Source organism: Xiphophorus couchianus, chromosome 15, assembly GCF_001444195.1.
Source record: "Xiphophorus couchianus chromosome 15, X_couchianus-1.0, whole genome shotgun sequence".
Lineage (NCBI taxonomy): Eukaryota > Metazoa > Chordata > Actinopteri > Cyprinodontiformes > Poeciliidae > Xiphophorus > Xiphophorus couchianus.
The window spans coordinates 814,672-836,876 of record NC_040242.1 but is presented as its reverse complement, the minus strand read 5'-3'; the positions used below and the strand labels follow the sequence as shown (position 1 = coordinate 836,876).

General features: G+C 36.2%; 1 protein-coding gene across 2 annotated transcripts in view; it reads right to left on the bottom strand.

Annotated features, from left to right (window-relative positions):
• Nucleotides 1-22,205, bottom strand: part of kif3ca (kinesin family member 3Ca) — a 33,890-nt gene that overhangs the window by 2,622 nt on the left and 9,063 nt on the right. Inside the window, exons 1-7 of one of the 2 annotated variants that reach the window (XM_028039828.1) lie at nt 17,421-17,840; nt 15,844-17,309; nt 2,796-2,897; nt 2,565-2,687; nt 1,512-1,630; nt 429-545; nt 212-320 (exon numbers count right to left, since the gene is read on the bottom strand). In XM_028039828.1, coding sequence (XP_027895629.1) covers nt 212-320; nt 429-545; nt 1,512-1,630; nt 2,565-2,687; nt 2,796-2,897; nt 15,844-17,253 — 1,980 coding nt within the window. In that variant the 5' untranslated portion in view covers nt 17,254-17,309; nt 17,421-17,840. Of the gene's footprint in view, nt 1-211; nt 321-428; nt 546-1,511; nt 1,631-2,564; nt 2,688-2,795; nt 2,898-15,843; nt 17,841-22,205 lie in introns of those variants that run through there. The other variant, XM_028039827.1, reaches the window with a different exon arrangement.

Here is a 22,205-nt window from a genome sequence, read left to right as displayed (position 1 = left end):
GTGAATGTGAGCAGAACTAAACACCACCATTCCTATTATCTCTGCATTCACTCTTAATTTTCAGCAGATTAATACTAGATGGTCTACTAGATAGAATGCTAGATTAATACTAGAACCAATCTTTTTATTGATTGGTTAAGTGATTAATTACCTGTACATTTCATTTTTGGATCATTTTAGGTATAAAAAGTAACTTTATAGGTAACTCTACCCTGTATCTGGAGTGAGTTCCCATGGACAGCGCTACCCGAGCGTATTGACTGATTGGTCGCTTGTATCCGACTGCAGACGCTGGTCTTTTCTTCATCTGTGAGGATTTACTGTACAAACGCATAGTAACAATCAATGAGACAAAAAAGCAATTCATATAGGATTAAAACCGTGTTATATTTCTGATTCAGAAGTGGTGGAAGATGAGCGGAACCAACCTTTCATCTGGAACAAGAGGCTTGAACTTCCACTCATCCTCGTCTGGGTCAAACATCAACCTGTTCATGATTTTATTCTTCTCCTCTGGAGGAATGAAGTTCTCTATGATCAGATACCTGAGTGTCCACAACACACAGTACAGCACAGGTCCAATTACATGTGGCTGTCGCAGCAAAATATATTAACAAATGTGTTTTTTAGTGGGGAAAACGTTTTGTTTTTCCAGTGAATTGGAATTTCTCATAATGTTTATAAAACCTTTAAAACTGAAGCTCAAAGGTATAATGGCATGTTAGGGCCGTTATTGATAGAAGAGAGAAAAGGAGAGGTAAATTTCCACCCAAACAAATCTAAGAAATTTTCAAGCAAAAAACTTGGAAATTTCCGAGTTTGAAAAGTTGAAAATTTGTGAGAAAAATCTCATACAATTTGAGGTTAAAATGAGAATTTTTTTAGAGTTTGAAAAGCCGATAATTTGCAAGCCAAAACTCAGAAATTTTTACAATAAATCAGAAATTTTTGAGAAAAAGCGTGGAAATTTCTGAGTTGGAACAGTCAAATATTAGCTGGAAAAAACTCGTAAATTTTGAGATTAGTGTCAAAAATTTCTTGAAAAAGCTTGAAAATTTCTGAATTTCAAAAGTGGAAAATTTTTTTAAAAAGTGGAAAATTTTCGACTTTGAAAATTTCCCCCCAAAATTCTCAAAAACTTCTGATATTAATCTCAAAATTTATGAGTTTTTATAATCAAGTTTGTCAACTTTTCTAACTTAGACATTTTCTAGAAAAAAACGAGGAAATTTCTGAGATTTTTCTGCAAATTGTTGACTTTTAAATCTCAGAAATGTCCTTGTTTTTTTCTAGAAAACTTCTATGTTTAACCTGAAAATTTCTGAGTTTATACAGTCAATTTTGTGAACTTTTAAATCTCAGAAATGTCCTTGTTTTTTCACAAAACTTTCTGTGTTTAATCTCAAAATTTCCAACGTTTTTTTGGTGTAAAATTTTTCCTCTTTTCTACCTCCAACAGCCCGGACACACCTTCATGTGTGCTCTGCTCCCACAAACCCGGCTGGACTCACTTGAACTTGAGCTCCCTGGTGAGCTCGTTCTGCGTTTGCTCCAGCTCCTGCCGGCTCCTCACGTGCTCGTCGTTCACGTCCTTGATCTCCGCCTTGGTGCACTGGAGCTTGGCGTACAGCTAGGAGGAAACGGGAACAGAGATCAACACAGAGGATACGGCGCAGAGAAGTCGATTTCCAGCTTGCTGCTGCCTGGTTGCCGGTAGCAACGGCGCTGGGAGCACCGACATGTAGCGAACGGGCCAGCCAATGGGAGCTCTCGTTCCTCTGCTTTCCTCCTCCACTGCAGAACCGACATGCTGTTCACTATTTGACTCCAGGTTGAAAACAAGGAGGCCTGAATTATAAAGCTGCTGCCGTTTAGCAAAGTGATGCTTTGCAGAAAAACCATCTATTTTTTCTACACACTAAAATATTAATAAATTGTCTTTGGTGGTATCCTACCCACCATTTTACAGGAACATTTCATTAGGTTTTTCAATATGTTTTATGTGATGTTCATATCTGTTGCGCAACAACCGAGTCGTCACTGCAAAAACACAAAATCTTACCAAGTATTTTTGGTTTTCTTTCTGATGCAAACATATAAATACATTTTAATTAAGACAAAACTAACTTTCAGAAAGAAATAGGAGCTTGTTTTAAGTCAATAATTCCTTAATATTGATTAAAATAAAAAGCACTACCTCCTCTGGTAGGTTATTTTGGCAGTTTGTTGGAGCAACTTTAGTTTTTATTCCTTTTTTATGTTTTTTGACAACTGGAAATGTTTTCCAAAACACCAAATAAGGGACCAGGGCAGTTGACAAGCAAAAGGTGGGGGAGGGGCAGTTCTGCATTACTTTATGCGCCAAACTGGATCCTTTGTTTCTTTTTTATCAACGCTCACACGACAGATTGTTTCCAGGAGAAAGTCAGAACTGGAGAGGTTATGATTGTTAATATTTAATCTAATTCATGTCTACAAAGGATGAGAACAGTAGGAAATATTCAAAAGGAACATCATTTGTATGAGGCACAAAAAGTATACTTTAAAACACTTTAAAATGTCACCTTCTTGAGTTTCTTGGTCTTGGCCTCGACTTCTTGTTGAAGGGATGTGAACGTCTCCCTCAGCTCCACCGCCTCCTCATCCTGGATCAACATCTGCTGCTGCATCTCCCTCTCCCTTCGTGTCTGAAAGCAGAAAAACAACCAAAGTATTTTACCATATTATGCAGCAAATACATGACTTTAATGTGCAACATGCAGCTATGAAAAACATTTCTCTAAAAGGACAATTACCTGCTCAGCGATCTCCTGCCTTTTCATCTCCAGCATCTTCTGCTGCTCGTTGGTGTGATCGATTATGTTCTTCCCTCCAACCAGCAGCTTGCTCTCCATTGCCTGAAAAATCCACAAAATAATAGAACAACTGGATTAACATTGATCATTTATAGACAAGGAAATCAAATCTAGCTGTGGATGAGGAGAAACTAACCATTTTATGTTTTCAGTTCACCTGTTTATATATGGATGTATTCATTTAGTTGGGTGAAGAGTAAAGCTGCAAGTTTTAATGTTATTAGGATAAATAATATAGTATAAAAAATGTCAAATGTATCTGGCAAAGTGTATCAGATCTCAAGAAAGAAAAGTGCAAATCATATATTCTAAATTTGCAGCTAGTAATTAGTATAGAAATCAAGTTTTCTATCAATTATTCTGACAATTAATTGATTAATCAGATAACAAATTGTCACATTCTGCAAGTTTTTTATTTAACCACATAAGTGTATTTTTTACAATATCAGAAATCCATGATAAAATGTGAAAATCAAATAATTAATTATTTTTGTACAACAAAATAAACATTTTATTGCCTAAAATGCAATAATGTAGCATTCTCTTAGTGAACATTTTTACAGACAAAAGATTTTCATCTTTAATGCAATTGTATATATTTTAATTGTACAGTTTTAGTTTAATTACAGTTCTGAGTTTGTTGTTCCTTCAGAAAATGGCCTGTCTTAGAGTCTTTATACTCTACTTAGCAATTATTCAATTACTAAATTAGTTGAAGATTATTTAAATAGTCGATTAATCACGATTAATCATTTCAGCCCTACTTGAGATTGGTGCAGATTCAAATTCCAGCGAATAATTAAGATGGGCTGATGGACACTTTTTAAGATTTTTATATGCAAAAAATGATCTATAATATTAAGAAAAGCACAAATAAATACATGGAAGTTGCCACAAAATGCAGAAGATATGAATAATTTTGCAAAGTGACTTCATCCTGAAACATGTGCATGCCTGAAGCGATGTAAAGTTTAAGCAGAGCTCAGCTTGTTGTGATGTTGTCGTCATGACGATGCTGAGCTGCCAGCTCCATCAGCACAATGTTTCCGCTGATGGCAGCTTCAAACGCTCACAACGTTAAACATCTACATGGCCTCAGTTTGACCCTTAAGGAGATCTGAAAGCATTTTTTCAACTGATTTCAAATTTCACAAGCTGCTGGAGGTGGATGTTAGTTAAGATTTAATAATTAAAATAAAGATGGGCTTTTTAACACAACACAGGAAATATTTATCACCCTGTTACTGGATTTAACCATTTTAGTATTTATTCCATTGCTTGGTTCAGTTTTACTTTCTATAATTTTGCTTTATTGTGTTGTAAGTCTACTATAATTTATCTTGTTAATGCTCAACATACAGGCAGTGAAATAAACCCACAGAATTTGCTGTAACTTATTGGTAAATATTTAGCATTTTGTTGTTTGTTTTTTTCAGATTTGAATTTGAAAACACATAATCAACCAAAGTTGGATGAAACGTTTGTATTTCAGCAGTTCAAATTTGCTTAATCGATCTTGTGTAACTTTTTATATTTAAACTCCAATAATGGCTCTCAGGTTCATGAGTTGTATTAAAACAGTTTGATCTTTCATCTCATTACCATATATTTTATTCTCAATCAGTTGATCTACACTAGCGCTGAAACGAATAATCAGATTAATCGTTTATTGAAATAATAGTCAACTAATTTAGTAATCGATTAATTGCTAACTGGAGTATAGGCTCACAAAAAGGTGATTTCCTGAAAGAAAAACATATTGAGAGCAGTAATTAAGCCAAACTGTGCAAAAAGTACACACATTTTGCATTTTCAATAATAAAATGCACCTGTGTCTGTAAATATGTTCTACCAAAAACTCCTCAAGTGGTACAGTTTTACCGTTCGTCACCTGGTTGAAATTCTGTAAATAAAATTTACTTTTACTAGCCAATTATTGATTGGTTAATCCAAAATTCATCAATTAATAATTGGCAATAGCTGTATTGATGTTAAGTCAAGCCTAAAGGGATGAGCTTTTCATGTTAGAAGCATTTATTTAGCTGCAGATGCACCTTTGCTACAAATGTCCTTTTAGGTAATAAAATGTTTATTTTCTTATTCTAAAAAGAATTTTAATTATTTTGTATTTGCATATTTTAATGCATTTCTAATATTGTGCAAAAACATCTGATTGTGTCAATTCTTTATTCAAGTAATCGATTAATCGTCAACAAATAATTGATAGATTAATTGATAACTAAAATAATTGTTAGTTGCATCTCTAAGATTCAATATGTCCGTCTTTTATATTGTATTAAAAAATCTGCAGAATATACCAATTTTTTCATCTGATTAATCGATTAATCATCAGAATAATTGTTGATAGATTAATTGATAACTAAAATAACTCTTAGTTGCCACACTAAGTCTAAAATTTCTGCTTTCTCATCATGATGATTACAATTTTGTACATTTTACCAAATGACATACTCTTATATTTAGCTGCTGAGGGTTAAATCTGACAGAGTAACAATTCAGAAATAAAACAACATAAAGAAGGAAAGACAGAGAAGATAGAAACATGGCAAACACAGTCCACTGACATTTTGTTTTGGCCTCCTTCCAGGACTTAAACACAAAAAGACAGCGAGTCCCTGGCAAACGTGTGCTACCGAAACGTTCCTCTGAATTTACACACGCACACTGCTCTTTCAAGAGAAACACATTTAAACTGCTGCGAAGTACAGTGGGTCCTTCATGGAGGGCGCAGCTCAGAAAGCCTCTTTGTTTCAAGCTGTCTTTGTGTTCAGTGTGTGTGACTCTTTGTGTTGCTACATATTCTTTCAGCATCATTATAGAGGACTGATTCATGGCAGGGATTTTCCCCATTTGTGCTTCCCATGTTCCGTTTACGTCCCGAACAGCCGGGCCGCATTCCTCCAATACAGACAACTGAAACAGGTTAACTCAGCGCGTCAGAAGATGAATACTTTCAGGTTTTAGCTTCATTCATTCGGATGAAAGGATTCCCCGTGGGATCCTCACCGGGGTCATGCAACAGTGTCATAATGCAAATGGCATTTTTGCGTTGCACGCAGCTCTGTTTGCAGCAACATCCAATTAAAATATAACAATGAGGGTGCAAACACTGAATGCGAGAAGCAAAGATTTCAGCACCGCAGAGAGGAGGAGAGTCACTTTCAGCAGATAAAAAGATTTTATGAAAATAACACTGCCTACTCTGAAATAATACGTTTTTTTCCTGAAGAAAATATAAAATTTTACATCTATAAGTACAAATCAATGTAGGGCTAAAACGATTAATCGTATTAATTGTGATTAATCAATTATTGAAATAATCATCAACTAATTTATTAATCAATGAGTCATTAACTGGAGCATACAGACTCAGAAGAGCCATTATTTCACTGAATAACACACTTAGAACAATAATTAAGCCAAAAATGTACAAAAAAATATGTAATAGATTGTAATTATGTTACACCCAGAACTCCTCAAGTAGCACTTTTAGCTTCACCTGGTTCAAATTCTGGGGGAAACATCTCTTATTAAGCACAATTTCTATTAAATTATTAAATCAGTTATTCCAAAATGAATCAACAGATGAGCTGCAGATCCATCCTTTGCTACTAATGATCAAACATTCTCTAAAGGAATGCTACATTGCTGCCTTTTAGGCAATAAAATGTCTATTTAAGGAACTGAATTATTTATTTATTTGCATATTTGTTGTTAAATAAAAAAGTTGGCAGAATATGCCAAATTTATTTGGCCGATTAATCATCAAATAATCAATAGAATAGTAGAATACTAAAATTATCTTTTCAACTTGTTAAATTGTTTTCAGTAGCTGGGTGCTAAACCTTTTCATAGTTTATTCCAGTCCATTATTAGAGAAATGTTCCTTGATACAGCTCTGCTTGCCTGATTTGTTGTGGTTTGTTTATTTTTACTGATCGACACAAATTAATGGATAATTTAAGAAGCCAAATCAAACCTAAAAATAAGATAAAACACCAGGAATCTTTCTCTTTCTTACTTCGAGTATGCTCTATTTTTATTTATTACATTAATTTGTTAATAAATAGAATTAGTTGCTACAGATTCCTAGTTGATGAATGTTTAGGAGACTGTGAGAGGAAAAAAAGGTGCTTCACTTTACCGAAGGTGCGAAAACAAGCACAGACAGCAGACTTGTTTGTGGACATATTATCTGCTCTAAAGTGCACACTCAGATTCTTTTAGCTGTAACCGATCCATTTCCTGATGGAGGAAAGAAAAGAGAAAGGGAAGCGATGCATACGGAGCTGATGGCGCATCAAGCCACCCAGACCCGGCGAGGTTGGATCCCGCCTGGAGCGATCTGCCTATAAATATCATGTGACGACAACAGGTCTCTGACACGGACGATGGCGAGCGAAGGAACAAAGAAGAAACACTTTCAGAACCAGAACCAAACGGGAAGAAGCAGCTTTCAGCTTCTATGCACCCCATATCTGGAACAAACTCCCAGAAAACTGTTAAACACCGAGTTCCTTTAAATCAAGACTAAAAACCCACCAGTTTAGAGCTGCTTTTGTAACATAATAAATGAAATAATAATGACGACACTCAGAAAAATGTAATGTTTCAGTTGTTGATTTTTGTTGTTTTTGATTTAAAGCTCTTTGAACTGCTTTGTTGCTGAAATGTGCTATACAAAAAAATAAAATCTGATCGATTGATTTGACCGATACGAATGGAGAAAGAGTAGAAATAAGGTGGATATTTCTGAGAATCTGTTTCGTTTACCGAAATTCATTTTTCCTGATCGATGCTGAACCACTTAAGCTTAAAGCCTCAAATTAAAGCCGGGAGATGAATCGATTTTATTGATTGAAGTTTTTGAAGATTTAATTTCTGAAATCTTCAAAAATGGTTTGATTTGAGATCATCATTTGATTTTAAAAAATCAAATCATGATTTGAAAAATCATTTTCACCAATTCACTCCTCAGATTTTCATATTTCAAAGTGACCAAGCCGCCATCTTGTTTTTTATTTTTATTTGGACTTTAAACTCAAGTCAAAACAATAAAATACGTTGTTTTTTTAGGGTAGTAACATTACAAGAATAAAGTCAAAATAATATAAGAATAATGTCTTAATGTTGAATAAAGTTGTAATATTAGGAAAAGTAAGCCACTATGAAAAGTAACAAAACATTAACTATAAAAGCTTTTTCTCATTAAAATTGCTTTTTTTCTTGTTTTTTTAAGGCTTTCTTAGTTCTTTCAGAATAATTGATTAATAAAATAATCATTAAAAATGGTATTTAATGCAAAAAGTAAATGTCATTAGATGTAAGATTGCAGAACCAAACGTCTCTGATTGCTTGCCTTGTAGAACAAACATGCTTTCAATATTTTATATCTGCATGTTTCTTGTACTACTAGTATGAAGTGAACACCTGGGTTAACTGATTTCATCTACACACACAGACACACACACACAGTCGATTCATCAATATTTCAGCATACGCAGGCCTGTATGTTGAGAAATGGAGAGCAGAGATGAGCTCCGTTATCAGCCTCCCCCACACTGTAACCTTCAGATTCAGGCCGCCATGTCTCCGTCCTTCTTCTCGCTCTAATTTCACAGGAAGGCAGCCGGATAAACAGGAAACTGCTACTCTATCCAGCTGTACATGTGACTGCATGTTTCCACTGTATGTTAACTGTAAGAAAATGGTTAATCAGTTGTGTTTGTACAAACAAAAAAGGTAAAGGTGAGTTCAGAAGTGTGTGTCCTTATATTTTTCTTCCAAGCAGCCAGACTTTCCTGGACTTTTCAAGCGGATTTCCACATTTTTCTTTGGGGTTTGGCTGCTGTTTTGTTCATTCTCAATATTTATCGAGAATTCTCGATATTTATTCCTTCATGTCAAGTGTGGTTTTAATTGTACTTCTTATTTAATGGTAAACCATAGTTGCGGAATTGTGTTTTTCCCAACATTGGCTAAATATTTTAAAAGTTTTGCTCACATTTGCGATGGTAGTGTCATTAATTTATCAGCTTACATTTAAACACTTGTGCACGTACGTCCTGTACGACTCACTGCTTATGGTTTCATTCAAAAATCACTGATATTCTTCTGCAAAGGCCAGATTTATGGAAAACACAACTAATAGACAGTTTCTCACACCCAAGCTGTACCACAGGCCTCTTGGCTCCTTCTCCAATTAATGCTCACCTCTTCAGGTGTTTCCATTAAAATTGACCTGTTATGCTTCCTTAAACAAGCTAGGCTCGGTCTATGTGCTACAGGAAACATTTTAATATTTTTGTACAAACTCATTCTCAGGTAGTGAGATTTCAGTCTGGTCAGTTCTTGATATTTTGAGCTCCTTCTACATCTACATCTCCTACATCTTTGAAAAGCAGAAGCGGAGCCTCCTGCACAACCAACAAGAATTCAGCATCTGATTTCTGGATGATAAGTCAACAACAAAACTTGTCTTTTCCAGCAGCCATTGTACAGCAGTAAAACTAGCTGCTCAAACATGCTAGGGCTCTGCTTGGGTTGCTAGGTAACGCCACAGTAGACACTGACTGGCTTAGCCGTTGAGGGTTTATACAATGGCTAATTTTCCAGACACCAAAAAACATTAACTTCTTGCCAAAAAATGTCTGAGTGTTTTTTAAGCTCTTGGGATGTTTTTAGAAGAAATGGAGGCATAAAAATGTGCAAAATGTTAATTTTAGAAAACCATCTCATAACCTAACCCTGCTTCAGACATTTCTAGAAATTCATACACAACCTGCCTAACATTAGTATTCATGGTACTTTTTGTTCACTGATCTTCTCTAACAAACCTTCACAGAACTACATACATTTATATAGAAATTAAATTACACACAGCTAGAATCTACTAACTCACTTCTCACTGTGCTGTTTTATTTACTTTCACAATTATGCATCGCCTCATGTTGGTCTTTCAAATAAAATCACAATTAATAGCTTGTGTCATGTGCTTTGCTCGTGGTAAATCCCATGATGTCATCGTCATTGTTGTTGGTTCTGCAGGGAGCAGGAACTTAATGTCGGGTCAACACTGATTTCCTTCAACAGCAAAACACAAACTGGAGAACGAGTTAATGTGAAAAACATATGAAACTGGAAACTATCAGCACAAATATTTTAATATTTAATATTTTGCTTCTGTTTGAAGCAAAACCTCACAATGCATGAGTTAAAAAAAAACATGTAAAAGCTCAATGATTCCCAACACCGCCTTCATCTGGGCAGTTTACCAAAGAGTTTTTATTTTTAGATTTATTTCATTACATTCACTCTTATTAGAGACAAAAGTATCTCTGGACTTTTAAAAGCAAGCTGGACATTTGGTGGCAATAACATACTTTTGGCAAGTCAAATGTATAAAATTTGAAAGGCTAACTTGACAAAAACAAGTGTAGAAAGCCAACCTGTGTAAAAAAAAAAAAAAAAGGGCTGCAACTAACAATTATTTTAGTAATGAATTATTCTTATGATTATTCAATTAATCTTATAAAACATTGGCAGATTTTCCGTTTAACCACTTTCATCTTTTTGATACAATATTAGAATACACAAAAATGCAAATACAAAAAGAATTTGAACCAAGTGAAGCTAAAACTTCCACTTACAAAGTTCTGAGGAGAATATATTTACAGACGTAGAAGGTTTTTTATTTTAAATGTAAAATTTTTGTAAAGTTTTGGCTTAATTAAGTTTGCTGACAGATTTTTAGCAAATACCACTTTTTGAGTCTGTATAGTCTGGTTAGCGATTAATCAATTACTAAATTAGTTGATTATTTCAATGATTGATTCACCACGAATAATCTGATTAATCATTTCATCTCTTAATGAATGTTTTAATGTTAATGCATTATTTAAAAATATATCTTTCTTATTGCTATTTATCCTGACATTTTCAGAGTATAAAAGCTCCAGAGAACTACAGGAGGTTTGAAGTTCAGTGACTCCTGCAGTCCATACGAGCAACACTAACGGACTGATTTCCTACATCATCATTAATTTAAAAAGCAGAAGGAAGAAAGAAACATTCGTTAATTAGAGGAACTGGGGAGAAAGTAAAGAGATGCTTGCAGTTTTGACCCAGAAAGTGGATCTAAGAATAGTCCGCTGAAGAGTCATTCACAGGAGCCTCCTGATAGGCCTGAAGCTGCGAACAGCAGCCGCACTGACATACAACTGTTTCACTGCACCGAGTGTTAAATGCTGATGTAACAGATAAGTTCAGAGGAAAGAAATTAGGATTATTAATGAGGCTAGACAACCCTAAATATGCAAAATCATACATATAAGCTACTAAAAAACAAACAGAAACGGGGTGCTGTGGTGGCGCAGGGGCAAAGCATGACCCACATTGAGGCCTTAGTCCTTGTAGCGGTGGTCGTAGGTTCGATTCCCGGCCTGGCGACGTTTGCCGCATGTCTTCCCTCTCTCTGATTACCCTGTTTCCTGTCAAACTACTTTCAAATAAAGGACACTAGAGCCAATAAAACCTTAAAAAATAATAATAAAAAAAAAAAACAGAAAATCAGGAGAAATTCAGGTCAGAAACTAGTGATCAGGCTCAAAATCCGGGTTTAGTAAATGGACACACATAAAGACAATTACAAAATCAGCCTTGTATCACTAGAAGAATATTTTTAATTTATTCTTTTTCTTTCTTTCTCTTTCTTCTGTAAACAGCTGCTCAGGATTTATTGAAAGATTAAGATAATGTTTGACTGTTTTCAAGCAAACTCGTCTTTCAAAAGTATTCTAATCATTTCTAACATTTCGTTTAACTTATTTTAATTGGACTGTTTGTCAAAGACAATCGCAAAGTAATGTATAACCATTTCGCAAATAGTGCAAAATTTTACAAAAAGAAATCTGTGTGGGGTTTTATGCAATTTGAACCATCAGAGACATAAAGACAGTTACAAAGTCGGTCTTCTATCACTTGAAGAACATTTCCAGAATTACAGGACTAATGTCTCAGCAAGAGCTAGAGAAACTCATCCATGTGTTTATCTTTAGTCGCACTGATTAGTGCAACAGAATCTTCACATAAAAAAATTCAATCAGATCGATCAGAGAACAGACTTTTAAATACTGTTTTTAGTTTATAAATCACTGAACAGCTTTGCACAGAAATACATTAAAGATCTGCTGTTGTATCAACCTACCAGACCTCTGAGGTCTGCTGGTTCTGGTTCTGCTTGTCCAGAACCAGAACCAAACGAGGAGAAGCAGCATTCAGCTTCTGTGCACCACAAATCTGGAACAAACTTCCAGAAAACTTCAAAACAGCTGAAACACTGAGTTTATTTAAATCATTCGCCTTTGATTAGCAATAAGTGGATGATAGTATTTGGCTATAGAATAACGTGTTGTTGTTACAGTCATCACTTGTTTCACAAATGATGACTGTATGATGATTTTATGATGTAAAGCACTTGGAGCTGTTGCTGAAACGTGCTGTACAAGTAAACTTGACTTGACTTGCATGAATAATTCATGAAACAAATCGGTGCAGCTTGGACTCAGCAACTCCTGAAAGCTCAAAGTTTTTCTCTTTTTAAGAATTTGCTGCACAAAGTGAAATATGACAGCATGAAAAGTTAATGTGATCAGAACAAGAAGGAGCCACAAAAATATGATGAAGCACCGTGTCTGAATCAAGAGACCAGAGTTGGGTAGTAACTAGTTACTTTTACTCAATTACATTTACCTGAGTAACTTTTTGGCAAAAAAAGAAACAAAAAACTTTTAGGAGTATTTTTATCACACTGTACTTTTTACCTTTACTTGAGTAATCTTATTATGATGTATTGCTACTGTTACTTGAGTAAAATTTATGTTTTTTTGGTTTTTTTACCAACATGATTAAAGTAAAAATTCACCAAACACACACTTGCAGTTTTTGTTAAAGTTTTCTAAGTTTTTATTGAAACAAACTGATTCAGAAAAATGTTCTTTTGTCTAATTTTGTTATTTTTTATGACTAATATTAAAAATTTTCCTTTTTGTCTTTAAAATACCAACATTTCCACTTAACTTTATAATTTGGTCTGTCCGATGGTGTAATTTTTAAATATTAAATGATTGATTAGATCAATTACTCAGTAGTTAAGTAGACGTGATGAAATATTTACTCTTACTTGAGTAATTAATTTTTACATGAGTAAAAATATGTTAAAGTAGTGCTAATTTTTGGCTGTTCTTCCAAACTCTGCAAGAGAGATACTAATAAAAGAGGAAATATGTATACATGAAATCAAATTATCAGGTCTAAACCTCTTGAATGATGATCTCACAGAGTAAAAGGGAGATTATATACTTTGCCTGACGACGCCTCCGGCCCAACAACCTCATGTACTGTATCAGACAGATGGACACACCAGCTGAGCCAACAGAGCTGCACAGTTCCTGAGCTACATGTTTGTTGTGAGTGAGCCTAACGAGTTTCTGAAAGACACATTACCATCTGATCTCATCTCTAATTGGTTCATTTTGACCTCATGTCAAACCAACCTGTGACTCATTGGTCAAAAAGGAAGGGGAAAAAATAACTTTTTGTTTAAAAAACAACCCAAACAATGCATTTGAATACGTTTACCAAATAAAGCCAGCATGTTTTGTTCCTGATACAGACCTACATCTTTAAAAATAGAAAAAACAATCATTCATAAATGTGGCATCTCCACTATCTGTTACCAGAGGTGTAATGCGGAATATTTTCAACAGCAAATTATGAAATTATTCATTTACAGCTACAAAACAGGGTGTAAAAGATGGGTTTAAAAGCACGGGCCCAGCAAAGGAACACCAACATTTATTTTTCCTGACACATGAGGAATAAGCTTTATCAATCACTGATTGTCTTAAAATAGGTTATTTTTCACGTTAAGTGATTGATCTTGCGTGTTTCCTTCTAAACTGACCAAACAAAAAAAAGACTGATGCATCAAAGGCAGGAAATACTTCTTCCCCTTATCGCTCAGCAGCTGGCCGGTGAATCATGCACACTGATCCTCTGAACATTTGAAACAAATTAGCTCTAAAACCTATTAACCCCAACGTCCTCTGAGGAATAACGAGCCAGGAAGAAATGTGAACAGAAATGAATGATAGTAGCACAAGATCATGATTTAGACCCTCACTTACGAACAGGAATTGCTAAAAAAAAATTTAGAATAATAAAACAAAGGGCATAACGATATAAAGGAAATATTATTTTATCAATTCTGTTTTTCACAAATACAAGCAGGGATCCGATTTAGTGACAATGAACGTCATCTTTTGAGAAACTGGTGGTAACTTTAACCTTTTAAATGCTGAGAAACCAATGTTGTTCTTGTGATACTAGGACACTCTCCACTAGCATTCATCTAGTTCCCTCAATGCTAAATGCATCAAAATCATCTCTAGGTTCTGAAAATGTCTCTGGTACTGAAGAAAAAGTGAGAACACCTGATAATTAGCCACATTTAGAGGCTCTCTATTGGAAAAGGGCCTTTAGTTATCGGCTAATGAGCTAATACTTCCATATCATAAAGGACTAAATGTTTTCACAATATGCTAACGCTGCTCCGTCATTCAGCCCCTCGGCTGAATTAACACTATTAAGGTGAAACTTAACGAGCTTGTCGATTGTTTATATTTTAAATCAGAACTGCATAAAGTGCATTTCCAATCCCACACCGGACTCTGGACCGTTTCCCCTTTTAAAATACGGCGCCACCGTCTTGGTTCTTGTATCAACGGCTGTACTTGAGGATGACCAGGAGCGCCCTCTGCTGGATGGAGGCCAAATTACAACAGTAAAAGAAGGTCTAAATTGTCGTAATAGATTGGAACCAATTTTTGATCTAATAAACTATTAATTGGCATTTTATCGTAAGTTGATTAACATTATGTGAAAAATCCAGAAGGAAGAAAGGAAAAATCTCCCCTTCCTTTCATCACCTCCAGTTCGCTGATCCAGCAAAGTTTCATGTTGGACGGTTGAGGCTGCAGCTACAGGATTATAGAGCTCAGTGATTCAGTCATTCTGCACCAGTGACTTATTGACCATATATGTCCCATGAATCAGAGCGAGTGATTAATGCAGCTCTGGCTCAGTCTTTGATTTCTATGTGTGATTGTGACCTGTGTCTGAATTTAACAGAGGAAGAGCTGACTTCTTAAGATACAAGCAACTTCACAGGTCCAGATTGGAAAATATAGTGTGCATTCACACCAGCCCTGTTTAGTCTGCTTTAATCAAACTCCAGTTTGTTTGTTTACAAAGTCTGGTTCGTTTGGTGAGGTCGAACTCTGATGAGGACCAAAAAAGCAAAAACTTTGCCTTAAAACCTAAGTTTCGGTTGGGTTGAAGTGAACTCTGGTCCAATATATATGCCAAGAGATCACATATGCAGGAATGCAGAAAGCGGACTACGGCACAGGGCATTCTGGGTAAATACAACCAAAACAAATGTGGGAGTCTAACACCAGTGGGATAAATGGTTGGTGGTTTTTTACCAAAAATAAAAGAGAAATCCTACAACCGCTAAAATCTGACGCTACTCCATTTTTATTTATGTTTTATGAAGGTGTTTCTGAGATTTTTGTCATTTTCTTGATGCAGCGCCCCCACAGGTGTTTGAGGGGAACAGGTTTTTCAAATGGTCTGGTTTGTTTGATACAGAGCCAAATGAAAGTGAACAGCAACAGCTGAAAATGTAACATAAGATGCAATTTTGGCTCCCAATGGAACCAAATCTTACATGTAAAAACACCAAAATACCCCAGAAATTTAACTTAGAGCGCCGATATTTTTGGTAAATGCCTGAGATTGTAAAGAACTAAAGTGTAACACTAGAATAAGACGGGCTTGTATGAAGATGACCAGTCCATGATTGGACAGAGAACAATAAAGACCAACTTCTCCTAGTGAGACTCACCTTGTATCTGGCAGTCAGCTGTTCGGTGGCTTCCTGCCTCTTCCTCAGATTCCCCATCATCTTCTCGTTCTCCCCCAGGAGCTTCTGCTTCTCCTCTGCCAACAGGAATTGATCCTCTCTAATGGCTTCATTCTCCTTCTCCAACCTTTGTTCCTCCAGCTTCACAAACTCTTCTGCCTCTTTTTCCACCTCTTCTTCCTCAACCTCCTCCTCCTCTTCATCCCCATCTCTTTCCCAAGCCTCACCATCCACCTGCTCCTTCTTCTGTTTGCTCCTAAACCTCCTGTGGTTGAGCTGCGCCCTGAGACGAGCGATCTCCTTCTGGAACTCACGGAGAAGAGCATCTTTGGGGTCCTCGTTGACTCTGGGCTGGTTCTGGATGTTCTTTGCACGATTGGCATAACGAAGGGTGGTGAGAGTCTCATCGTAATGCTGGGGGGCTGGACCAAGAGTTGCAACCATCACCGTCTTGGCATTGCCACCCAAAGAGTCCTGCAACAGCCGCGTCAGCTTGGAGTCCCGGTACGGCACGTGGCTGCTACGTCCATCGGCCAAAGCTGAGATGACATTTCCCAGAGCTGATAGAGATAGGTTGATCTTAGCGGCTTCCTTAAGGCGGTCACCCTGGACTCCTGTCTTAGCTTGCCGCTCACTGCCAGCCAGGTCCACCAAATTAAGGCGTCCCACTCTAATATGTTTCCTCCCATCTGGTCCAGGCTGACTGCATTCCACAGTGATCAGAAACAAGGCATGGGACCTTGATGAATGTTCATTCATGTCCGTTGCTCCAACTGCCCTGGCCTGATTGCCCACATTCATTACCTCCTCGATCTCCTTGATACTTTTGCACACGCAAGATGTGAGATCTTGAACATAAACTCCTGTCTCCGGACTCTCTCTGAGCTCAAGTCCTCTGGTGTTGCCGTGATTGGGATCAAGGAGGTCACGGATCTCCTCTAGGTAGATCTCAAGGTAGGACGCCCGCACCAGATACTGCTTGTCGGACTGTGAGCGGGAAATGTGCGTGAAGATGTGGTCAAAAGCATTAGGGATCACACCTTGCTTCTCTGGGTCCAGCCACAATCCCTGCATGGTGTAGGTCTTTCCAGTTCCAGTCTGCCCGTAGGCAAAGATGGTGCCATTGAAGCCTGCAAGAACTGAATCTATCAGTGGACGGACGCTTTCGTCATACAGGTCTCGCTGTTTGGAGCTTGAATCGTATACCGCATCAAATGTGAATGTTTTTTGGGGCTCGCTTGGTGGCGCTCGGGGGTTTCTGAGGATCACCTGTCCGAGCCGTAGATCCATCTGCACAATCCCCCCAGCAGGACCATTAGACTCCTCTTTCCGGCTCAACGGACGGCATCGAACTACCACCTTCACTGACTCGCTGCTCTTATTTTTGGACATGATTGGCTTCTTTGAATTAGGTCAATATACTCCTAATTAGAGAATACAGCAAGTGTCTGTGAATTAAATTCCATGAAAAATCATTAATAAGGCATTCAATATGGCTTCGTGGTCATGTCACAATGGAGAAAAGAAATTGTGGCTAAAAATAGAAACAGAAAAATTACCATTGCAAATGATGAGACCCCCCTCTTTCTGATTTCCTTTGCTTATTGTCCAATTTTAGCCCTCAAACACAAACTGTCGGTCGGTGTCTTTCACGCTTCGGACTGACGCTCCATTTCAGTCCCGCAACACGTCCAGATTCACAGATTCACTCGGTGGAAAGAAAAAACAGATCCAACAACGCCAGGAATGACACAAGTCAGTTCACACATCTTCCTCCGGCCGTCATGACTACAGAGATCCGGGAGCAGCGCGACATGCCGACGTCTGCATCTTCCAGTGCCCCCGCTGAAAGATGCTCTGAAGCGGATCTGCAGCTCTCAGTCTGCGCGGAGACGGAGCTTCATGAGAGAGAAAAAATAATAAAAAAATCACTCACACACGCGCGTTCACACACATCCATTCAACCACCACACCCTACATCACTGCAGCGTGCAACAGAGGATCATGGGAAATGGAGTTTAATGGAGTTTAGTCCCCACAACTATTATTTCACTCTATGATACTCACAACTACGCACAATAAAGTAATTTCAACTTTAAAGTTTATTCATTATCAAACAATATAAACTATTTAGAGTAATAGATAATATAAAAATAAGATATCACAAATATTTACTCAAACTATTTCAAAAAGAAAGAAAGAAACAAATGACAATATGAAAGAAATGAAAATAAAGATTAATCAAAATCAGTGTTACTGCTAATAATCTTAGCGCCTAATCACTTTAGCACTCAAATATGTGTTTCATGGATTTTATTTAAGTATTCTTCGGGGTTTCAGAGAGATATATTTATCTTTAAAGAGTTTAAAACTCATAGAATGTAAGAAATATTTGATACAATTCAGATTGAAGTAATTTTAAAAGACTGTCTTGTTTAGAGTGTACCAATAGCTAATATATTTTTAGCAGTTTTTGGGAAGCATTTTTTTTGTCCTAGAGAACAAATGTATTAGTATTTTAAGTCGAGTTCCCAAGGATTAATGTGAATGCTATGTCTTAAACCAACTGGTTCTACAAGAGTTGAATCACTGAATCAATAAAATAAAACCCAACCTACAGAAATCTGTTTTTATTGAAAAAGGAGAACCTCTTTAGTTTAATGTGTAAACGGTTATGGATAAACAATCTGGCTTACAACTGGAAAGCTGAATTTCAGCTAAAAATTTAACAAAAAATAATGTTACTTGTGAACACACAGTATATCCTTATAAACGAGAATGAATTCTTTCAAATTTGACTTAATTTTGCCAATTTTTTGTTCAGAAGCTTGTCATAATTTTCCACTTAAGTAGGCTGATGTGACAAACTGACGTCTGCACACCTGAAAAACTATTCATCAACGTTTATAAAACGTGGATAATCTGGGTAAGTTGAAAAGGGAATTCTCTGAATTACTATCAAAAACAATAAAGATTCCCCCGGTGGGGGAATTTTTACGCCACATAACAACCACTACTGATTTTTAACAGAAACCGATGAGTCATGCATGGAAAATTTTGTGTTTTTAAATTTGTATTTTTTGTTATTCATAATGTGATTGACTTCCGAAATATTACAATGTTCTTTTCCCCAATTAGTATAAAATCAGAACCCAAAATAAAAAGTGAAAATATTTCCCCAGTTTTGCCAAGTTTGGCACAACAGCGCCCTCTGGTGAAATAAATGCGGAATGGTGACTTTATCTGACCTACAAATGGTCTATGTCGTCTTTTAGAGGGTACAAGCTTGGAAAGCAATTTTCAAGGTGACCCTGAGTATTTTTGAGCGATTCTCCGTCATTTATAATCTATGTGTTATAAGCGAGTGATTCTGTAAAGATCTGCACTGACGTGGTTTCTCTAATCAGAGTGGAAAGCTTCAGCCACATGGGGAAACCACCACAGCTCACAATTTTTTTGGCATCAGGTAACTGATATTTTGAAATGACTCTGTTCCTTTTCATCACAAATGTGTGCTTCATTTACAAGCCAGTGTGTAGGAGGAAGTCTTTTTTGGCAAACAATGGAGAATTACCTGTACTTTCAGTGTAGCTCAGGTGTTCCCCTTTTAACTTATTTCCTAGAGAGGCTAAATGTTTATGTGATAATTTTCTGATAAATAATTACTTTTTGACTCAAATGATAATACTTTTGTTTAATCAAAATTAAAAATCTCACATTTTGTAACTGAAAAAATATAATGGTTAGCTTACAATCAACAAAAATCCCCCAAATAATCTGATCTTTATTAGCAGAATTCAAGAGTTTGGCACTTTGTGTTAATACAATAAGCTCCAATAGGAAAAGAAAATGTTGAAAGGCTTTTCTTTGAACCAAATAGAGTTTAGGGAAAGAGCCAATTTATATGCATAGCACACACTGCTCCTTGGTTACACCCCTTCAACCCTCCTACTCGTCCAGCTTCCTCACTTTCTGAGTTGTCAAATAAAAACCAAATGCAGTCCAACTCACTTTCAAACACTAGATGTTTGCATGCAAAATAGGTGCATGTAAAGACAGACTTCTCTGCTTGTCTTTGCCAAAGCTTGAAGAGATGTCAGAGGTAGTCTCTGACTAGCTGTGGGAATGCCAGATGAATCCTGGGGGCCCCTTGCAGCAAAAAATTCAGGAATGTATCTCAGTCTGAAAAGAAAAAAAAAACTTCTGTGCAAACGCATGATTTATTACTGTAACAAAAGGTTGCACAGCTGTGGAGGAACAGTTATGTGATGATGAGATACAGAAATTTAAGTAACAAATTATCTTTTATTTGCCAAATTGCAAAATAGAACATTTATTTAATCCGGTTAGAACTTAATGTCTTAGTGGGGATCTATAAAAAGCTGCTTTATTTGGCAATTAGTGTCTGCATATTTGGTCCTTATGTCAAATTTATAAATTTAAAGCTCAAAAATCATACAGTCACAAAGCACAAAAAGACATACAGTTAATTCAACAAAAGTTCCAAAACACATGTTGACCAGGCCATGTTTTGAATAACTTGTACATGAGAAAATAATTATTTATCTTGCCTGGTAAACATATACCAAAGTTTTAAATGCATCTTTAATGAAAGGAAAACAAGTATTAGATTTTACCCATAATCAAACCCCAAGGAAGATTAAATGTTTACCCAAAAATTATGACAACAAGTAAGACTTAGATGAGATTTATATAAGACTGTCATCATATACAAATGATAGGAAATGTAAAAAAAAAGACCCACTGCAACTAGCTAATAAAAATGTTAGCAAACTTCTTATGGACCAATGATTGAGCCATGTGGAACTCCACAACTTATAGTTTTGCCCTAACATACCATTATGTCAAAAGAGTTGGAGGAAATCCAATCTAATATTCCATATAGGAGAATAAACACAAATGTGAAACAGGTTTTATATTCAAATTAAAATATTATACCAACGATACAAATTCTAGATTTGGTTGTTGAGCAAGTTGGAACTATTTTATTTTAAGAGACTATTTTATTACAATTTGAGTGCAGCGAACACTTACAGTCTTTGTGTTAACATTCATGACAAGTTCATTCTTTATCAACATAGAAGTGGTAAGAAAGGTCATTGTAGAAGCCTAAATTCAGTTTTTGTTCATTCAGACTTTAGGATAAGTTATGTTCATATTTCTTATTATAATTTGTGTATTTGGATAAAGATGTTAACTAGTTGGATCTATTGCATAGTAATTTACCATATTTGGATACATTAATGTCTTGCAAATTTGCATATCTAATTGGAATTAAGGATTTTTAGGGTGTGGCTAACCAGAGTCTGTTGGGCAGTTGGAGTAGAGCCACACAGTTTTTTGACCTCACTCTCTTTCCTTTTAAATTGTCGTTTCTTTATTTTTTATTTTTCATGGAAAGATAACCTTTGTACCGTTTTTATTATTATTTCTGAAGTAAACCATATTAAGAGGATCCAGTCCTTTTTCTTTTTTGGTTGTCGTTTTTTCGTCAACAAGTGGACCGAAGGGGAAAGACGGAGAGCGTCAAGCTTATGGCTCCTTTATTTAGGAATTAACAGTCATAAATAGAATAAGTAAAATAAAAATTTTGGAAAGTGAATGCTACTGGACCGAGGACGTGTCCTGCGGTGGGTTAGGGGAACGGTGTTTCCCCCTAATAGAGATGGTTCTACCAGATGAGTAGGAAGACAACCAGTCTAATATGGAGCTAACAATACCAATTTAACCTTTTAACCTCTATTTGATATATTAAACTGCAAGTACCTTTTAGTTTCTTCAGGACTTGAATACATTTCATCTAATGTTCTTTACTTTTATATGTGTTATGGGGTTTTCATCATTCATAATATTCACTTCCTGTTTCTGCTCGTCTTTGCTTGGGAGACCTTGACTTGGCTGAGTGCCAATACAAAGAAACATTGCAAAGATCTCCCACAGTATAAAGTCATAATGTCCTGGATATTTTACTTCCCTGAATACCATAAAAACAAGTTTTCTTTTTCTTTTTTTAGATCTGATTGTGTAGCTTTCAATTCAGCAACACAATCAGGTTATATTTTAGCTGTTTACTAAAGGTTTTCTATTCATTGTGTGGTTTTCTTTTCATGTTCTTTTACAACACAGGGCTTCCAGGGTGGACTCAATCTACGCAGTCTTGTTTAACTGCTTCATTTTCTTCTTTCTTTATTTATGTGCTTCTTCCTTCCTCAGTTTGCGTCAAGTCTGTACTTGGGAGTAAGAATCTGAGCATACTGGGCATTCCTAAGAGGGCCTGAGTCAAACTGCTCGGACAGGCGGAAGAAAAGTCTCTCAGACAGCGC